At 42.3% G+C, this 15,340-nt stretch overlaps 1 protein-coding gene across 2 annotated transcripts in view; it reads left to right on the forward strand.

Annotated features, from left to right (window-relative positions):
* CEP55 (centrosomal protein 55) overlaps positions 1-4,677 on the forward strand; it is a 48,302-nt gene extending 43,625 nt beyond the window's left edge. For both annotated transcript variants that reach the window (XM_040435547.1, XM_040435548.1), the window contains 2 exons: positions 1,739-1,864; positions 3,699-4,677. In XM_040435547.1, the coding sequence (XP_040291481.1) occupies positions 1,739-1,864; positions 3,699-3,902 (330 nt within the window). In that variant the 3' untranslated portion in view covers positions 3,903-4,677. The remainder of the gene's footprint in view (positions 1-1,738; positions 1,865-3,698) is intronic.
* Positions 4,678-15,340: the final 10,663 nt, after the last annotated feature.

The following is a 15,340-nucleotide window of genomic DNA, read 5'->3' on the forward strand; positions in this document are numbered from 1 at the left end:
CGGAGCGGAGGCTGAACGCTGGCAGGCGGATGCATTCTCAGTGGATCCGCCTCCACTGAGAATGCATTGGGGCCAGACGGATGCGTTCGGGGGCCGCTCGTGAGCCCCTTCAAACGGTGCGCACGAGCGGACACCCGAACGCTAGTGTGAAAGTAGCCTAAACAGACTTGGACTGATTTTCTGCAATGGTAGGTGCGCGGCGTGCAATGCATCTGACACCTGCAGAGCTGATGTCAGACCACTGCTCGTCACAGTTTAGAACCGTGATCAAAAAGTCAGATGCACCCCAAAATTGTACCAATCAAACCGTCATCTCATACTAAAAAAAAGAGCCCCTACATAAGACATTCGCCCAAAAAATAAAAACTATGGCTTTCAGGATATGGAGACACTAAAAAATACTTTTTCAAAAATGCTTCATTATGTAAAACTGAAACAAACAACCAAAAACAGTAGTCATATTTGGTATTGTCGCATCCGTAACAACCTGCTCTATAAAAATATCACATGATCTAACCTGTCGGATGAACGTTGTAAATAACAAAAAATAAAAACAGTCGCAAAACAGCAATTCTTTTTGTTACCTTGCCTCACAAAAAGTGTAATATAGAGCAACCAAAAATCATATGTACCCTAAACTAGTACGAACGAAACTGCCACCCTATCCCGTAGTTTCTAAAATGGGGTCACTTTTTTTTTAGTTTCTACTCTAGGGGTTCATCAGGGGGGCTTCAAATGTGACATGGCAAATTAAAATTATCCCAGTGAAATCTGCCCTCCAAAAACCATATGGCGTTCCTTTCCTTCTGCACCCTGCTGTGTGGCCATACATCCGTTTTTGACCACATATGGGGTGTTTCTGTAAACTACAGAATCAGGGCCATAAATATTGAGTTTAGTTTGGCTGGTAATCCTTGCTTTGTTAGCGGACAAAATTGATTAAAATGGAAAATCTGCCAAAAAAAGGGAAATTCTGAAATTCCATATCCATTTTCAAATAATTCTTGTTGAACACCTAAAGGGTTAACAAAGTTTGTAAAATCAGTTTTGAATACCTTGAGGGGTGTAGTTTCTAAAATGGGGTCATTTTTGGATGGTTTCTATTCTGTAAGCCTCACAAAGTGACTTCAGACCTGAACTGGTCCTTAAAAAGTGGGTTTTGAAAATTTTCAGAAAAATTTCAAGATTTGCTTCTAAACTTATAAGCCTTCTAACGTCCCCAAAAAATAAAATTGCATTCACAAAATGATCCAAACATGAAGTAGACATATGGGGAATGTAAAGTAATAACTATTTTAGGAGGTATCACTATCTGTTTTAAAAAGCAAAGAAATTAAAATTTGGAAAGTAGCAAATTTTTCAAAATTTTTGGTAAATTTGGTATTTTTTTATAAATAAAAATGAAATTTTTTGACTATTTTACCACTGTCCTAAAGTAAAATATGTGATGCGAAATCAATCTCAGAATGGCTTGGATAAATAAAGGCGTTTTTAAAGTTATCACCACATAAAGTGACACATGTCAGATTTGCAAAAATCAGTCTGGTCCTTAAGGAGTTTTTGCAGCAATCGCATATCAGGGTTGAATAAGTTATTTATACAGTCTTTACGTACCCTAAAGAGCCTTAATCTTTCCATATGTTGAGTATTTGTGTGAGTTGGTGATGCTCAGTCATGTCAGCTGTCTGAAATATTACTTGTCACTAAAGGAAGATAATGCCGCCTTTTGTGTCCTCAGATCCAGAGGTGCACTGCAGACTTGGAAAATGGGAAGATCGACCAACAAAATGTACAACAGCAACTAAATAAAGTACTGAAAGAACTGAGGAAAACCAGGGAACAGATCACAAAGCTGGAGCCGGCGGTAAGTCCAATATTTTCACTTGATGAGCACTGTACATAGCATGGATACTAGGATGATTCTTTTTAGGCTGGATTTACAAACTCCTTTTAGTGTTAGTTTTGCGGCCTTTTTTTCTTGTCAAAATCGTTACTTTAAAGACTTAACAACACACATATACACACACACATACTAGCAGGAATTCCACTATTTCATTTAATGTTTGTGTGTGTCGTTAAAAGATATTCACAGTGTCCCTCATAACACTGACCTCCACAGCAGATCATCCCTTAACACGGACCCCCGCCCCCCTTAAATTGTGACCTCCACAGCGGACCGCCTCCTTAACAGTGACCTTCCACAGGGCCCTGTCCCCTTAACATTGACCTCCACAATACACCCCCCCCCCACCCACCCCTTTAACTGCACTCCGCCCTCTTAACAATGACCTCCACAGCGCACTGCCCCTTTTAACAGTGATGGTACCCCACTTCCTTAACAGTAACATCTATAGCATCCCTCCCCCTTAGCAGAGATTTCCACCATTCCCTGCCCCCTTAACAGAGACCTCCCACATGACTTCCACAGTACCCCGCTCCCTTAACAGTGACCTCCACGGTGCCCGCCACTCCCTTAACGGTGACCTCCACGGTGCCCGTCCCTTTAACACTAGGGTAACGCGACATTTTGTTTCAACAATTTTTATAATGATAGGCTGTCGTCCTGTAGCCCTAGCCTAAAGCTGACCTGCAGCTGTGAAGAAAAATGGCTGGGTTGTTATGGAAACCTGGAATAAAACTGTGTACATATGCCAGAGAGCTGAGACCCGGACTAAAACCTTCCCGGACACCTGATGTACCTGTGTGCCACATTTGGTGAAGATCGGTCCAGTCGTTTGGTCACGCATAAAGGACAGACGTACGTCAGGACAGACAGACAAACTCATTTTTATAATATAAGAGATTGCATTCCTTTTCTTACAGGGCAATATTGTCTTTAATTGACCGTATATAAAACCCCACAGCATTAGTATTCACGTAAGGTCATGTGAGGTACATCACCCTCTACAACAACGTTGGCTAAGCGTCACAATCGAAATCATAATAACTCACACATAAGCTTATACTAAGAGCGTCTTTTGTTGCCTATAGCAACCAATCAGAGCTCATATTAATGACCTGCAGCAAAATAGAAGCTGAGCTGTGATTGGTTGCTGTATGAGGCCTGATGATTATCCAGGCTCACTGCCACAACAGACAATGGCTCCTGGAGTTTGGCGGTTAAGTTACTAAGCGTATTTTTTGGCAAATAATTGGAAATCGCGGGTTGAAAATTTCCACTCAAAACAAAGTCTATGACATTCCCCAAGTCACAGGAGGCGGCTGTGCAAAATTTTGTGATTGTAAATGCGACTTTGCGGATTCCTTTAGCGGGCATACATACACTCAACTTTATATATTGGATATAGTGCTTTGCCCATTAACAATTAAAAAAAAAAAAAAAAAAAGATACGGACAGACGCTAGACTGGCGGACATTAGATGCATGGATGGCTGGGGGATAAAGTTTTCTGGTTTGACTGATGAAGGATACACTTATTATATGACAAGTTGTGCACCTTGTCATCAATTTCGGTGACTGCACCCTCAGTATCATGTGCTTTCCTGTTTAAAAAAAACTAACAACAAAAAAATAAAAACTAAACCTCTATAAACTATGCTGAATGAGTATGTTTGACATATATGCAGTGTGCACAGAGCCTTATGGATATGAACTATTGTCTGGCCATCTGTCTACATGTGAGCAAATGAAACAGTATGTCTTCTCTAGTATTCTGACATATGGTCTTTAACTGACAGAAACGGGACATATATTTTGTCGACACCTCCGGCAACTTTGCTTCTGACTTCAGCGACAAGCTGAGCCTGAGAGAGGAGCAGCCATCTCCAAAGCTTAAAAATGTCTTAGACGAGAGCTTCCTGGAGTGCCCCAGATGTCGAGTGGTGTACCCGACCAGCCAGCACCGGGAGCTCCTGGCACACTTAGATTTCTGCACCAGCTGAAGACGTCCTACTGTACCAGCCGGCCGGCCTGACAGCGATCCTACAGAAAGGAGGGTTTCTACCTTGTACACTCCAGCCTCGGGGGTTTGTCTTATATTTCTTTAAGCGTAATGTTGTATGTGCAGTCCTACATTGGTTTTCATACATTGATAACCACGTATCATACTGCTGAGATTGTCCGTCCCGGGTCGGTCATCATACATTGCAATGAATGATATAAGTTATTCAATGTATGGTCTAGAGCAGGGATCAGCAACTCCCAGAATCCTCCTCTCCCTTCTATAGGAGTTACAAGTAGAGCCAAGTAAATGTGCATGCTGGGAGTTGTAGTTTGCACAGCAGCTGGAGTGCCGGAGGTTGCTGATCCCTGGTCTAGGGTATTTGACCAGCTCTGGCAAAACTGGGGTTAATTGAACTGACATAAGTGGGGTCTGGCGGCCATTTTGCACTTAGAACTGTTACTACATCCATCTGTAACCACCAGGCCGTAAGGGGCGCCTTTCTCCTCGCTTGCACTGATTTACGTCTTGCTGCCCCTAGAAATATTCACTGTTACTGTAAGAGAAGAGAAACGTGTAAAATGAATTTGCTTGAATCTGCTTAACTTATAACATTGCACTTTTTATTTCAAAATGGTCATGGTTTTGTAAAATAAATACTTTTTTTTTTTTTATCTTTCACGCTATATTTTAAACATGGTGCCATTAATACTTGGTTTACTGAACTTTGAAATGGAGATTATTACTATGAGAAATGGGATATAATAAAGATTTTAAAGAGAAAATGTGTTTTTGCAAAAGATCCTCATCTATTGATCAGACTCCTTTCTTTTTTTTTCTTTTTTAAAAAGAAACTGTTTGCTTTCCTGACCTGTCTGTTTTAGTAAATACTTCCCCCATGGAACAACAATTCTGGAGCAGCCTTTCTGTGTGGGGCCATTCCTCTGTTATTCCTCCTAAAAATATATGAATAAATTGACAGTTGTCAACAGGGTTTGTCCATAACACTGAGATGCAATCTCATACTTTGTAGGGACAATCCCCATTGAAAAGGGAAATGACACCCAGTTGTTAATTTCATTAATACATTTCTGGGAGGATAAACAGTGGAACGACACAATCATTTTCTTTTTTAAATCAGATGTTTCTTTATTAACAGTTTTCAGTCACATTTTATCACATTAACATGATACTTTTGTAGACCGCAGATGTATACATTGTCATATATAATATATAGTATATACATTATATTACACATATCTACATAAGACATGGCATAAATCCACATAGAAACTCAGGTATCAAGAATGTTTTCAATGTGAGTACAACTATCCATCCTAAACAAATAAACCCATACCCCCCCCCCCCCCCCCCCCCCCCCCCCCAATCCCTTAAAGGCAGGACACATTTAGAACACCCTCCCTTATCATCCCTCCCGGGGTGTCGGCACCACAATACTCCTAAATAAACCATCCACCATCATCTAATTCCAATCAGCGATACTTCATATAACATCACAGTCCATCATCAATCTTCCCATACAGCCATATTCCAATTCCAGGTAACCCACTCACCATCAGGCTTCTATAAATGCACCACACACCTGCTACCATCCAATATTCTATATATCATCCATCCTCACTGCATTCACCTTGTCATAGAAAAAGTCCTTGTAAGTGCCAGCCAGGAGCTACAGCACCCAGAATTATCAATCCAGCTGCCCCAGATTGCTTCGAATTTGGACAGACACTTCCTTTTTTGATATACTCCTCTTTCTAAGCGAATCACAATATTTAATCTAGCAATATATTCTGATATATCAGGAGGTATGGGCTGGATCCACTTTGCTGCCAATGTTTTCCTAGCTTGATATAGCATTCTTCCTATCCCAGTAATTATAACAGACTGTAAATTATTTTCTGGTAACAAGCCTAATACGCACAATTTGGGATCCAACTTAAAATTAGCACTGTATACCTTGTTCACCAGATGTAGTATTGCTTTCCAATAAGATGTCAGTGATGAGCATGACCACATCATGTGCAATAGGACACAATCATTTTCACAGGTTGGTAGCGTTTATTTTTTTTTAAAAATTTTTTATAGGTCCTTTTGATACTATCGCTGAACAAGGGATATACAGTATTGCACTGACAAGTACAGATATCCTATGTCAAGTTCAGTAGATATCACAGGGAACATAGGGGGTCATTTATAAAGCTGAAATGTGCCTATATTAGGCGTATTTCAGGCGCAGATTGCGGTGCAATGTTTAGTAGTGCCGCAATCTGTGACTTTTCCCCTCTCATGCCAGGTCTAAAAAAGTTGGTGCGGAAGGGGATGGCCCGGCAGGCTCATCTCATTTACCATTTTCTACGCCTGTTTCAGGCGGAGAAAAAGGTCCAAATGTAAGACATCTAGGAAGCTGTCTTATATTTAGGGCTCATGCACACGACTTATGTATTTTGCTGTCCGCAAAAAATAAATAAAAGGATGACGTCCGTGTGCATTCCGTATTTTGCGTAACAGAACAGCCGGCCCCTGATAGAACAGTCCTATCCTTGTTCGTAAAGCGGACAACAATAGGACACGGTCTATTTATTTATTTTTTTCAATACGGAAACAAAATGCACACGGAGTAACTTCCTTTTTTTTTTGGACCCATTGAAATGAATAGTTTTGCATACGGTCCACAAAAAAAACAAACACGGAATGGACTTAGAAATAAAATAGTTTGTGTACATGAGCCCTTAGAAGAGGCCGGGATCGTAAGTATTGACTAATAGGGTTTATCATTTTGACAAATGCTCTTTAAAGGTATTACTGCGCCAACATTTGCAAGGCCAGTAACACAAAATTGACACTACAAAATCCTTTCAGTGAAAGTCTGTGAACCCATGGATTTTTTAATTATATCGCCTATATTTTGTACTAATTAAAACCAGTTACTACTTTTCTGCTAATCTATTTTCATCTTGTCTGAGCTGATGTGAACAGCATTCGGCGATATACTGCATCCACACGGACCATAGAAACCTGTAGACTGGAAATGTTCATTGACCGCTATGGAAGAGTGTTGTAGGCATGCCTTATGACATTTGCAACGTTCCTTGTGCAGGGAGGGTGAGGAGGTAAGCTGTGACAAACACCTGTCATCACCAGTGTGTTATCTGCCGTCAGCTTCATAATGGAGTTACCTTTCATTGTAATCCTTCCTGTAATGATATTGAGATGACTACTGAGAAGTGATCTCTACAGACCAGGAATTGTCAGCTTATGATATGGCCCAGTGTGAACACAGCAAGGATTTGTTTTGTAATATACTGACATTGAAAAATAACCTCCAGATATTCAGTAAAATTGATTAAAAAAATAGACAATTTTCTGATGACATATTCCTTTTTACAAAGGTCACCAGGGTTATGTTCCCCTTCCTGGTCATTCAGTAAATTACTGTATTTTACAGCGTATAAGACTGGGTGTATAAGACTACTTTTCCAGGTAAAATATAGGGTTTGGGCTATACTCGCCGTATAAGACTATCCCTCCAACGCTATTTACTTTGGCATCAAGATCTGCAGGTAATTGTTGTGCAATTTTTGTCTTTTGCCTCAGTACCATATTATGCCTTTCCAAGAATCCAGTACACCAGGATACAGTGGCCTTAAATGAAGTGCAAACAAACGTATTTTATTTTGTGTCACTACATAACCATTTTAGCGATGCTCATTCACAATGTCTGCTACATGTTTTTCGAGTTCTGGCCAATGTGGGGTGCCTCTTCTGAATGCACACTTACCCCTTGGCATAATCTTTAATGCTTTTTCATTTGCTTTTCAGTCCCAAACCATCTTTTCTGTTACTCCATATTGTCTTGCAGCAGCGCAGTTATGTTTCATGGTAACTAAGTTTTAAACTGGCTTCATATTTCTTTCTTCTTGCTGGTAGAGCTTGCATGATGGGGTCTTGACTGTTAGCCATTTGTGTACTGTATGTACAGATACTGGTGCTGTGCTGTATGTACAGATGCTGGTGCTGTATGTACTGGTGCTGTGCTGTATGTACAGATGCTGGTGCTGTATGTACAGATGCTGGTGCTGTGCGTACAGATGCTGGTGCTGTGCTGCATGTACAGATGCTGGTGCTGTGCTGCATGTACAGATGCTTGTGCTGTGCTGCATGTACAGATGCTTGTGCTGTGCTGCATGTACAGATGCTGGTGCTGTGCTGCATGTACAGATGCTGGTGCTGTGCTGCATGTACAGATGCTGGTGCTGTGCTGCATGTACAGATGCTGGTGCTGTGCTGTATGTACAGGTGCCGTATGTACAGATGCTGGTGCGGTGCCGTATGTACAGGTGCCGTATGTACAGGTGCCGTATGTACAGGTGCCGTATGTACAGATGCTGGTGCGGTGCCGTATGTACAGATGCTGGTGCGGTGCCGTATGTACAGATGCTGGTGCGGTGCCGTATGTACAGATGCTGGTGCGGTGCCGTATGTACAGATGCTGGTGCGGTGCCGTATGTACAGATGCTGGTGCTGTGCTGTGCGTACCCTGCCTTCCCTCAAAATCGGCAATCCAACCCAGTATACATCAACCAGCCAATCACGGCAAGCGATGTACCGGTATTTTTCCCTTTCATCCTCCATGATGGCATACCATGAGAGATGACCCGCCTCCAACCAGGTAGGGACAGGAAGTATAAATTAGACCCTCCTCCAGCTCTTCCTCAGTGTCTTCCTGTCCCTCCAGGTAGGAGATGGATCATCCTCATGGCACATGCTATGACCCAGTTTCTGTTACAGGCAGACAGAGCGGTAAGAAGAAAAGAAATGCCTTAAGCACATGAGGGAAGCAGACAGCACCCGTGCCCTAGTTGGGTATTGTGGGGCTGTAAAGACTGTCAGGATCCCTGCTCCTTACCTCCCGCATGGTGTGTCGGGCGTGGAGGTCCATGTGCGACCGGACACTCAGGGAGTCCCTCCGGTCTGTCTAGGAGCTCCGCTTTGCGATCCGATAGTTTCGGCTCTCGCAAAGAACGCCACCGGAAGTCCTATGCGGTTCACGTGCGTTCCAACCGGAACTTCCGCTCTGTGGAATGCACGCGGTGGGTGGCGGAGTGGCAAATCGGCACGCTGATCATGGCGGAAGTCGCCCACTGATCTGAGGTCTGCAGGTGAGAGTATTTAAGGGGGGGTTTTTGTAGAGAGGGTTGCTGCAACATGTCTGAACAATCTGGCCAGATGGAAACCTCTCAGGGACCCTCTATTGTAAGTAAGGTCCTGGGGGTTGGGTGAGTGCTGGTTGTATTACCTTGCTAACCCCAGTATGTGCCTCTCATCTCTCTCTCTCTCCCCCTCTATGGCTCTCCCTGTATGAATGCAGAGTGATAAGGATACAGCTAAGAAAAAAGCTAGTCCAAAAACTAAAAAATGTGTTGTGTTCAGCTAAATTGCCCGACGCTTATAACAAAAAACCTTGCAAAAGATGTACCTATAATATGGTGAAGGACTTAGTTCCGTCAATTAGAGAGGAGCTACCAGATGTAATACGGGAAGAAATGAGATCTGCCATGGCAGAAAGTCCGGTTACTCCTGGGACATCTAGCTCTAAACACAGAGATCCTATATTGAGCATCTCCGTGCCATCCTCTGACTCAGAACTTGAGTCTGATTCGGAGGATGAAGATTCCGAAATCTCTTCTGGGTCTGATTCAGAGTATAAAAACTTCCTTTTTTCCTCTGAGGACACGAAGGAGTTAGTAAAAGCCATTAGTGCTACTATGGGCTCTCAGACGAGAAAGTGCAGAGGTCTGTCCAGAACCAAATGTATAGCGGTCTAGAACAAAGGAAAAAGAGGGTATTTCCGGTCCATGAAAACATGATGGAACTAATTAAAAGAGAATGGAAATCCCCAGATAAAAAACTATTTGTCCCAAAAACAATGAAACGTCTCCTCCCATTCTGTAAAGAAGACGAGGCCCTATTAACAACTTGCCCCAAAGTGGATGTATCTTCATCCAAACTAGTGAAAGGGGCTAATGCTCTCCCATTTGAAGATATGGGGACCTTAAAGGATCCTATGAACAAAAAAACTGATCAGGTTCTTAAAGTCTGGGAGGCTAGCACAGCACTATTCAAGCCTAATCTGGCGGCCACCTCTGTATCAAGGTCTTTAAAACAGTGGCTGTTACGGTTAGAGATTCTCCTGAAAGAAGGAGCCTCTTATGATACTTTAAAAGACTCCTTTCCCCTACTAGTGAAAGCAGTCGATTTCCTGTCAGACTCCACGGCAGAGTCAGTCAGAATGGCCGCTAAGACCTCGGGCCTAGCAGTTGCAGCTAGGAGAACTCTCTGGTTAAAATCCTGGTCCGGTGATACCGGTTCAAAAACAAGGCTTTGTAGTTTGCCCTTTCATGGGAACCTACTGTTCGGCCAAGATCTTGAATCCATTTTAGAGAAGGCCGTGGACTCAAAAAAATAATTTCCCAAAGATACAAATAAAAGGAAGTTTCCCTCTCGTAGGAATAAAAAAGGGAGTTCTTTCTAGGCCAAGAGAACCTATAGGGGCACTCCTTGGTCAAAAGGGAAAAATCAAAAAAGTGGTAACAGAGGGTTCTTATTTACCCCAAGAAATACAGATTCCACTAAACAATGACGCCAGAGAGGTAGGAGGAAGACTGAAGTTGTTCTTAAAGGAATGGGAAAATATCACAACAAATCCCTGGGTGTTAAACATAATTTCAAAAGCTTACAATATTACCTTTCGCCTTCCTCCTCCCCCAAATGTATTTAGAATAACCCCCATCCAAAGATCGGCTGTGTTACAGAAAAATTTGGAAGGGGGGATTCGGGATTTGTTGGCTCAAAAGGCCATTGTCCCGGTTCCCCTCTCTCTCAACAGAGGAAAGGTTGTTATTCAACCGTTTTTCTGGTAAAAAAAAACTGACGGAAAATCGCGACTAATAATAAACGTAAATTTTTTTTACAAATTCATAAAACAAGTCCGGTTCAAAATGGAAACCATAAGGTCCATAATAAATTTGCTAAAAGGAGATTTTTTAGCATCAATCGACCTAAAGGACGCTTATTTCCATTTCCCAATTTGCGAGGAATCCCAAAAGTTTCTCCGCATAGCGGTTTTCTTAGGAACAAAACTGTCATTTCCAGTTTCAGGTGCTCCCATTTGGAATTACCTCCGCACCAAGGATATTTACCAAGGTAATGTTGGAGGTAGTGGCTCACTTAAGAAGACGAAATATCCTGATATTCCCTTACTTAGACGACCTGTTGATCGTAGGCAATTCAGAGACAGATCTAAAAAACAATCTGTTTTTGACTTGCCAAACTCTGTACCGTACAGGGTGGCTAATAAATTGGAAAAAGTCAAATCCTTGCCCATCCCAGAACCTAACCTTCCTGGGGGTTTGTCTAGATACGATCCACCAAGAGACAGTTCTTACAGACCAGAAGGTAATGGGGATAAGCGAAAAGGTAACAAATTTCCAAAATCAACCTGTATGTACGGTCAGAGAAGCAATGAAACTACTGGGCTATCTGACATCATGCATCCCGGCTGTAAGATGGGCTCAGTTCCACACCCGGATCTTGCAACAATGGATTTTAGAGAGTTGGAACAGAAACCCGGAGTCTCTAGAAGAAGTAATTCAAATTCCCGGACCAGTGTTTCAGTCCCTACAGTGGTGGAAACCATCAAACCATCTGTTAAAAGGAGTTCCTTGGAACCCCGAACACTTTAGTCATTATCACGATGGACGCAAGTCTTTGGGGATGGGGAGCGCATTGTTCTCATCTCTATTCCCAAGGAGAGTGGTCTCTTACTCAAAAATCTCTGTCAAATCAAAAAGAACTCACGGCAGTCTGGGAAGCGATAAAGGTGTTAAGAACGGACAATACAACAGAAGTTGCTTACCTGAACCATCAAGGCGGGACAAGAAGTTTAGCATTGAGCAAACGAACAGAAAAAATATTCTCCTGGGCGGAGATTTAATTAAGATCCCTATCATCAATCCATCTAAAAGGATCCCTAAACATAGAAGCAGACTTTTTAAGCAGAACTTCCTTAAAAACAACAGAATGGAGCCTAGAAAGACAAGTCTTTATCCAAATCACAAAATTGTGGGGAACCCCATAAGTGGATCTTTTTGCTTCAGCCACAAACACAAAACAAAAAAGTTTTTTTCTCTGAATCCGTTCGGAAACATAGGGGTAGATGCACTGTCCCAAAAATGGGATTTTCAACTAGCATATGCCTTCCCCCTTTTTCAATTAATTCCCAGGGTCCTAAAAAAGATTCGGCTAGACAGGGCTCATGTGATACTAATAGCCCCTCTATGGCCAAAAAAAACATGGTTTCCGTTACTGAAAACTCTTTCAGTCCAGAGCCCATGGATCCTTCCTTGGCAACAGGATCTGCTATCCCAGGGCCCGATCTACCATCCCCAGATAGAAAGGTTACACCTAACGGCTTGGAACCTGAAAGGATAATTTTGAGAGTGAAGGGCCTATCAGAAGCCTTAATTAACACTGTCAGCCAGCAGAAAAGATGTAACTACTAAAATTTACCGTAAGGTGTGGAATAAATTTTGCTGTTGGTGCATCCAGGAAAAAACTTCTTCACAGAAGTTCTCAGTCCAAGCAGTTCTAGGTTTCCTGCAGTCCGGCTTTGAAAAAGGCTTACGCCCAAACATGTTAAGAGTTCACATATCAGCCTTAAGCGCAGTGTTCGGTGAAAAAATTGTGGAACATCCTTGGGTGATCCGTTTTCTAAAAGGAGCAGATAGGTTAAGATCGTTCCTAAGACCTACAGTTTCCCCTTGGGATCTCAATGTAGTGCTATTAGGTTTGACAAACGCTCCGTTTGAACCTCTGTCAGAAACCTCGTTGAGATATTTATCTCTGAAAACTTTATTTCTGGTATCAATCACCTCAGCGCGAAGAGTGAGTGAAATCCAAGCTCTAAAAATAGTGGAACCTTTTTGCACCATATTTCCGGACAGAATCGTATTCAGACTGGACAATTCTTTTCTTCCTAAAGTGATATCAAACTTCCACAGGCAGGAGGAGATTATTGTCCCATCATTCTGCTCAAACCCAAAAACAGAAGGGGAAAGGAATTTTCACAATTTAGATGTACGTAGGGCTGTGTTACTCTATCTAGAAGTTACAAAAATGTTCAGGAAAACTGACTATCTATTTGTCCAGTTCAATGGAACACATAAAGGGCAAAAAGCCACAAAAAACTCCTTATCCAGATGGATAAAAATGGCAATTTCAGAGTCATATAAAGTGTCAAATATGCCTCCACCAAAGTCCTTTACAGCACATTCCACAAGATATGTGGCTGCATCCTGGGCAGAGAGGGCAAGTGCCTTATTAGAACAGATATGCAAAGCAGCGACATGGTCAAGTCCTCATACGTTTATTAAACATTATAGAGTGGATACTACAGCTAGTCAGGAGCTCGCTTTCGGCAGGAAGGTGCTTCAGGCCATAGCCGCCCCCCCCCCTCCTAATTAGAGTATTAATCTGTTATATCTCATGGTATGCCGTCATGGAGGATGAAAGGGAAAAACGAAATTACTTACCGATAATTCCCTTTTCATGAATCCTCCATGGTGGCATGGATTTCCCACCCTAATTACGTATATGAATAAATATATGTAGGAATATGTACATACAGGGCCACATATAGGTCAAAAAATTTGGTGAAGGTGGGTGTGAATGCAAAAAAAAATAAATATATAAATATTTGTAGATATATAATAATCCTTTATATGTGAGGATAAGACTCTCTAGGCTATCTGTCCAGAAAGACACTGAGGAAGAGCTGGAGGAGGGTCTAATTTATACTTCCTGTCCCTACCTGGTTGGAGGCGGGTCATCTCTCATGGTATGCCGTCATGGAGGATTCATGAAAATTTAAAAATACCGGTAAGTAATTTGGTTTTCTGTGCACACCCTCATACAAAGCCTGCTTGGATTGGGTGGGTCAGCTCTCCCGGTCTTCAAGATGATCTGAGCGGTAGTACGCAATGTGATACTGCCGGCATGAGAAAACCACTGAGAGCAGGGAGAGGGGGCTTCTTCAGGAGCGGCTGGCCGGGATGCAGCGCACGGTGGCTCAGCTAGAGGGCGCCTGTCCCTGAAGCTGGAGAAGGACAGCTTCTCCAGTCCGGCTAGGAAGTAAGTTTCAGAACGCCATATACCGGCGTATAAGACAACCCCCGACTGTTGAGAAGATTTTCATGTGCTAAAAAGTAGTCTTATACGCAGGAAAATACAGTACCTCCACTTATCAGTCCAGTAAGAATTGCCTCATTTTTTTTATTAGGTGAGCGAGCGCTGTAATCATGTGGCTATGGCGGTTTGGATCACCTAGTGGTGAAAGTGGCTGTCGGAGCCCCTTAGTAAACACATGAAAAACACTCTACCACCTGGAAACCATAAACAAGCTGCTTTTTGAAGGGTGTTAAAATGATGTTGTTAAATAGGGAACCACACACACTGCAATTACTTACTATCTTCTGGCATTGGAATTGCTCTGTTCATTAACAGGAAAATTCTGGTTAGAAGAGCAAGGGAACATCTGTTATTCCTATGGTGGTACCTGCAAGAGCAACCATATGGTTTAAAGGGTTTGTCCATCTTTAAATGCCACTTTACAGTCTATATACACAGTAGAGTTAGGCTACTTTCACACTAGCGGCACGGACCTCCGTGAGTTAAACGCATTGCACCCGCACTGAATCCTGACCCATTTCTATGGGGCTGTGCACACGAGCAGTGATTTTCACGCATCACCGATGCCGTGCGATTTTCACTCACGGTTGCTAGGTGAGGATTGGGATGGGGACCCGATCATTATTATTTCCCCTTATAACATGGTTATAAGGGAAAATAATAGCATTCTGAATACAAAATGCACAGTAAAATAGGGCTGGAGGGGTTAAAAAAACCTCCTTAATCCACTTGTTCGCGCAGCCGGCATCTTTTCTGTCTTTATCTGTGAGCAATAGGACCTTTGATGACGTCACTACGCTCATCACGTGATCCATCACCATGGTGATGGATCATGTGATGAACGCAGTGACGTCATCAAAGGTCCTATTGCTCACAGATGAAGACAGAAGAGCTGCGCGAACAAGTGGACTAAGGTGAGTTAAATTATTTTTAATTTTTTTAAACCCCTCCAGCTCTATTGTACTATGCATTCTGTATTTAGAATGCTATTATTTTCCCTTATAACCATGTTATAAGGGGAAATAATACAATCTACACTACAACTAACCCAAACCTGAACTTCTGTAAAGAAGTTCGGGTCTGGGTACCACAGTCGGTTTTTTTATCACGCACGTGCAAAACACATTGCACCCGCAATTCAAGCATGGGGGATAAAAGAAAACTGCAAATGAG

This window comes from Bufo bufo, chromosome 6 (genome assembly GCF_905171765.1).
Source record: "Bufo bufo chromosome 6, aBufBuf1.1, whole genome shotgun sequence".
Lineage (NCBI taxonomy): Eukaryota > Metazoa > Chordata > Amphibia > Anura > Bufonidae > Bufo > Bufo bufo.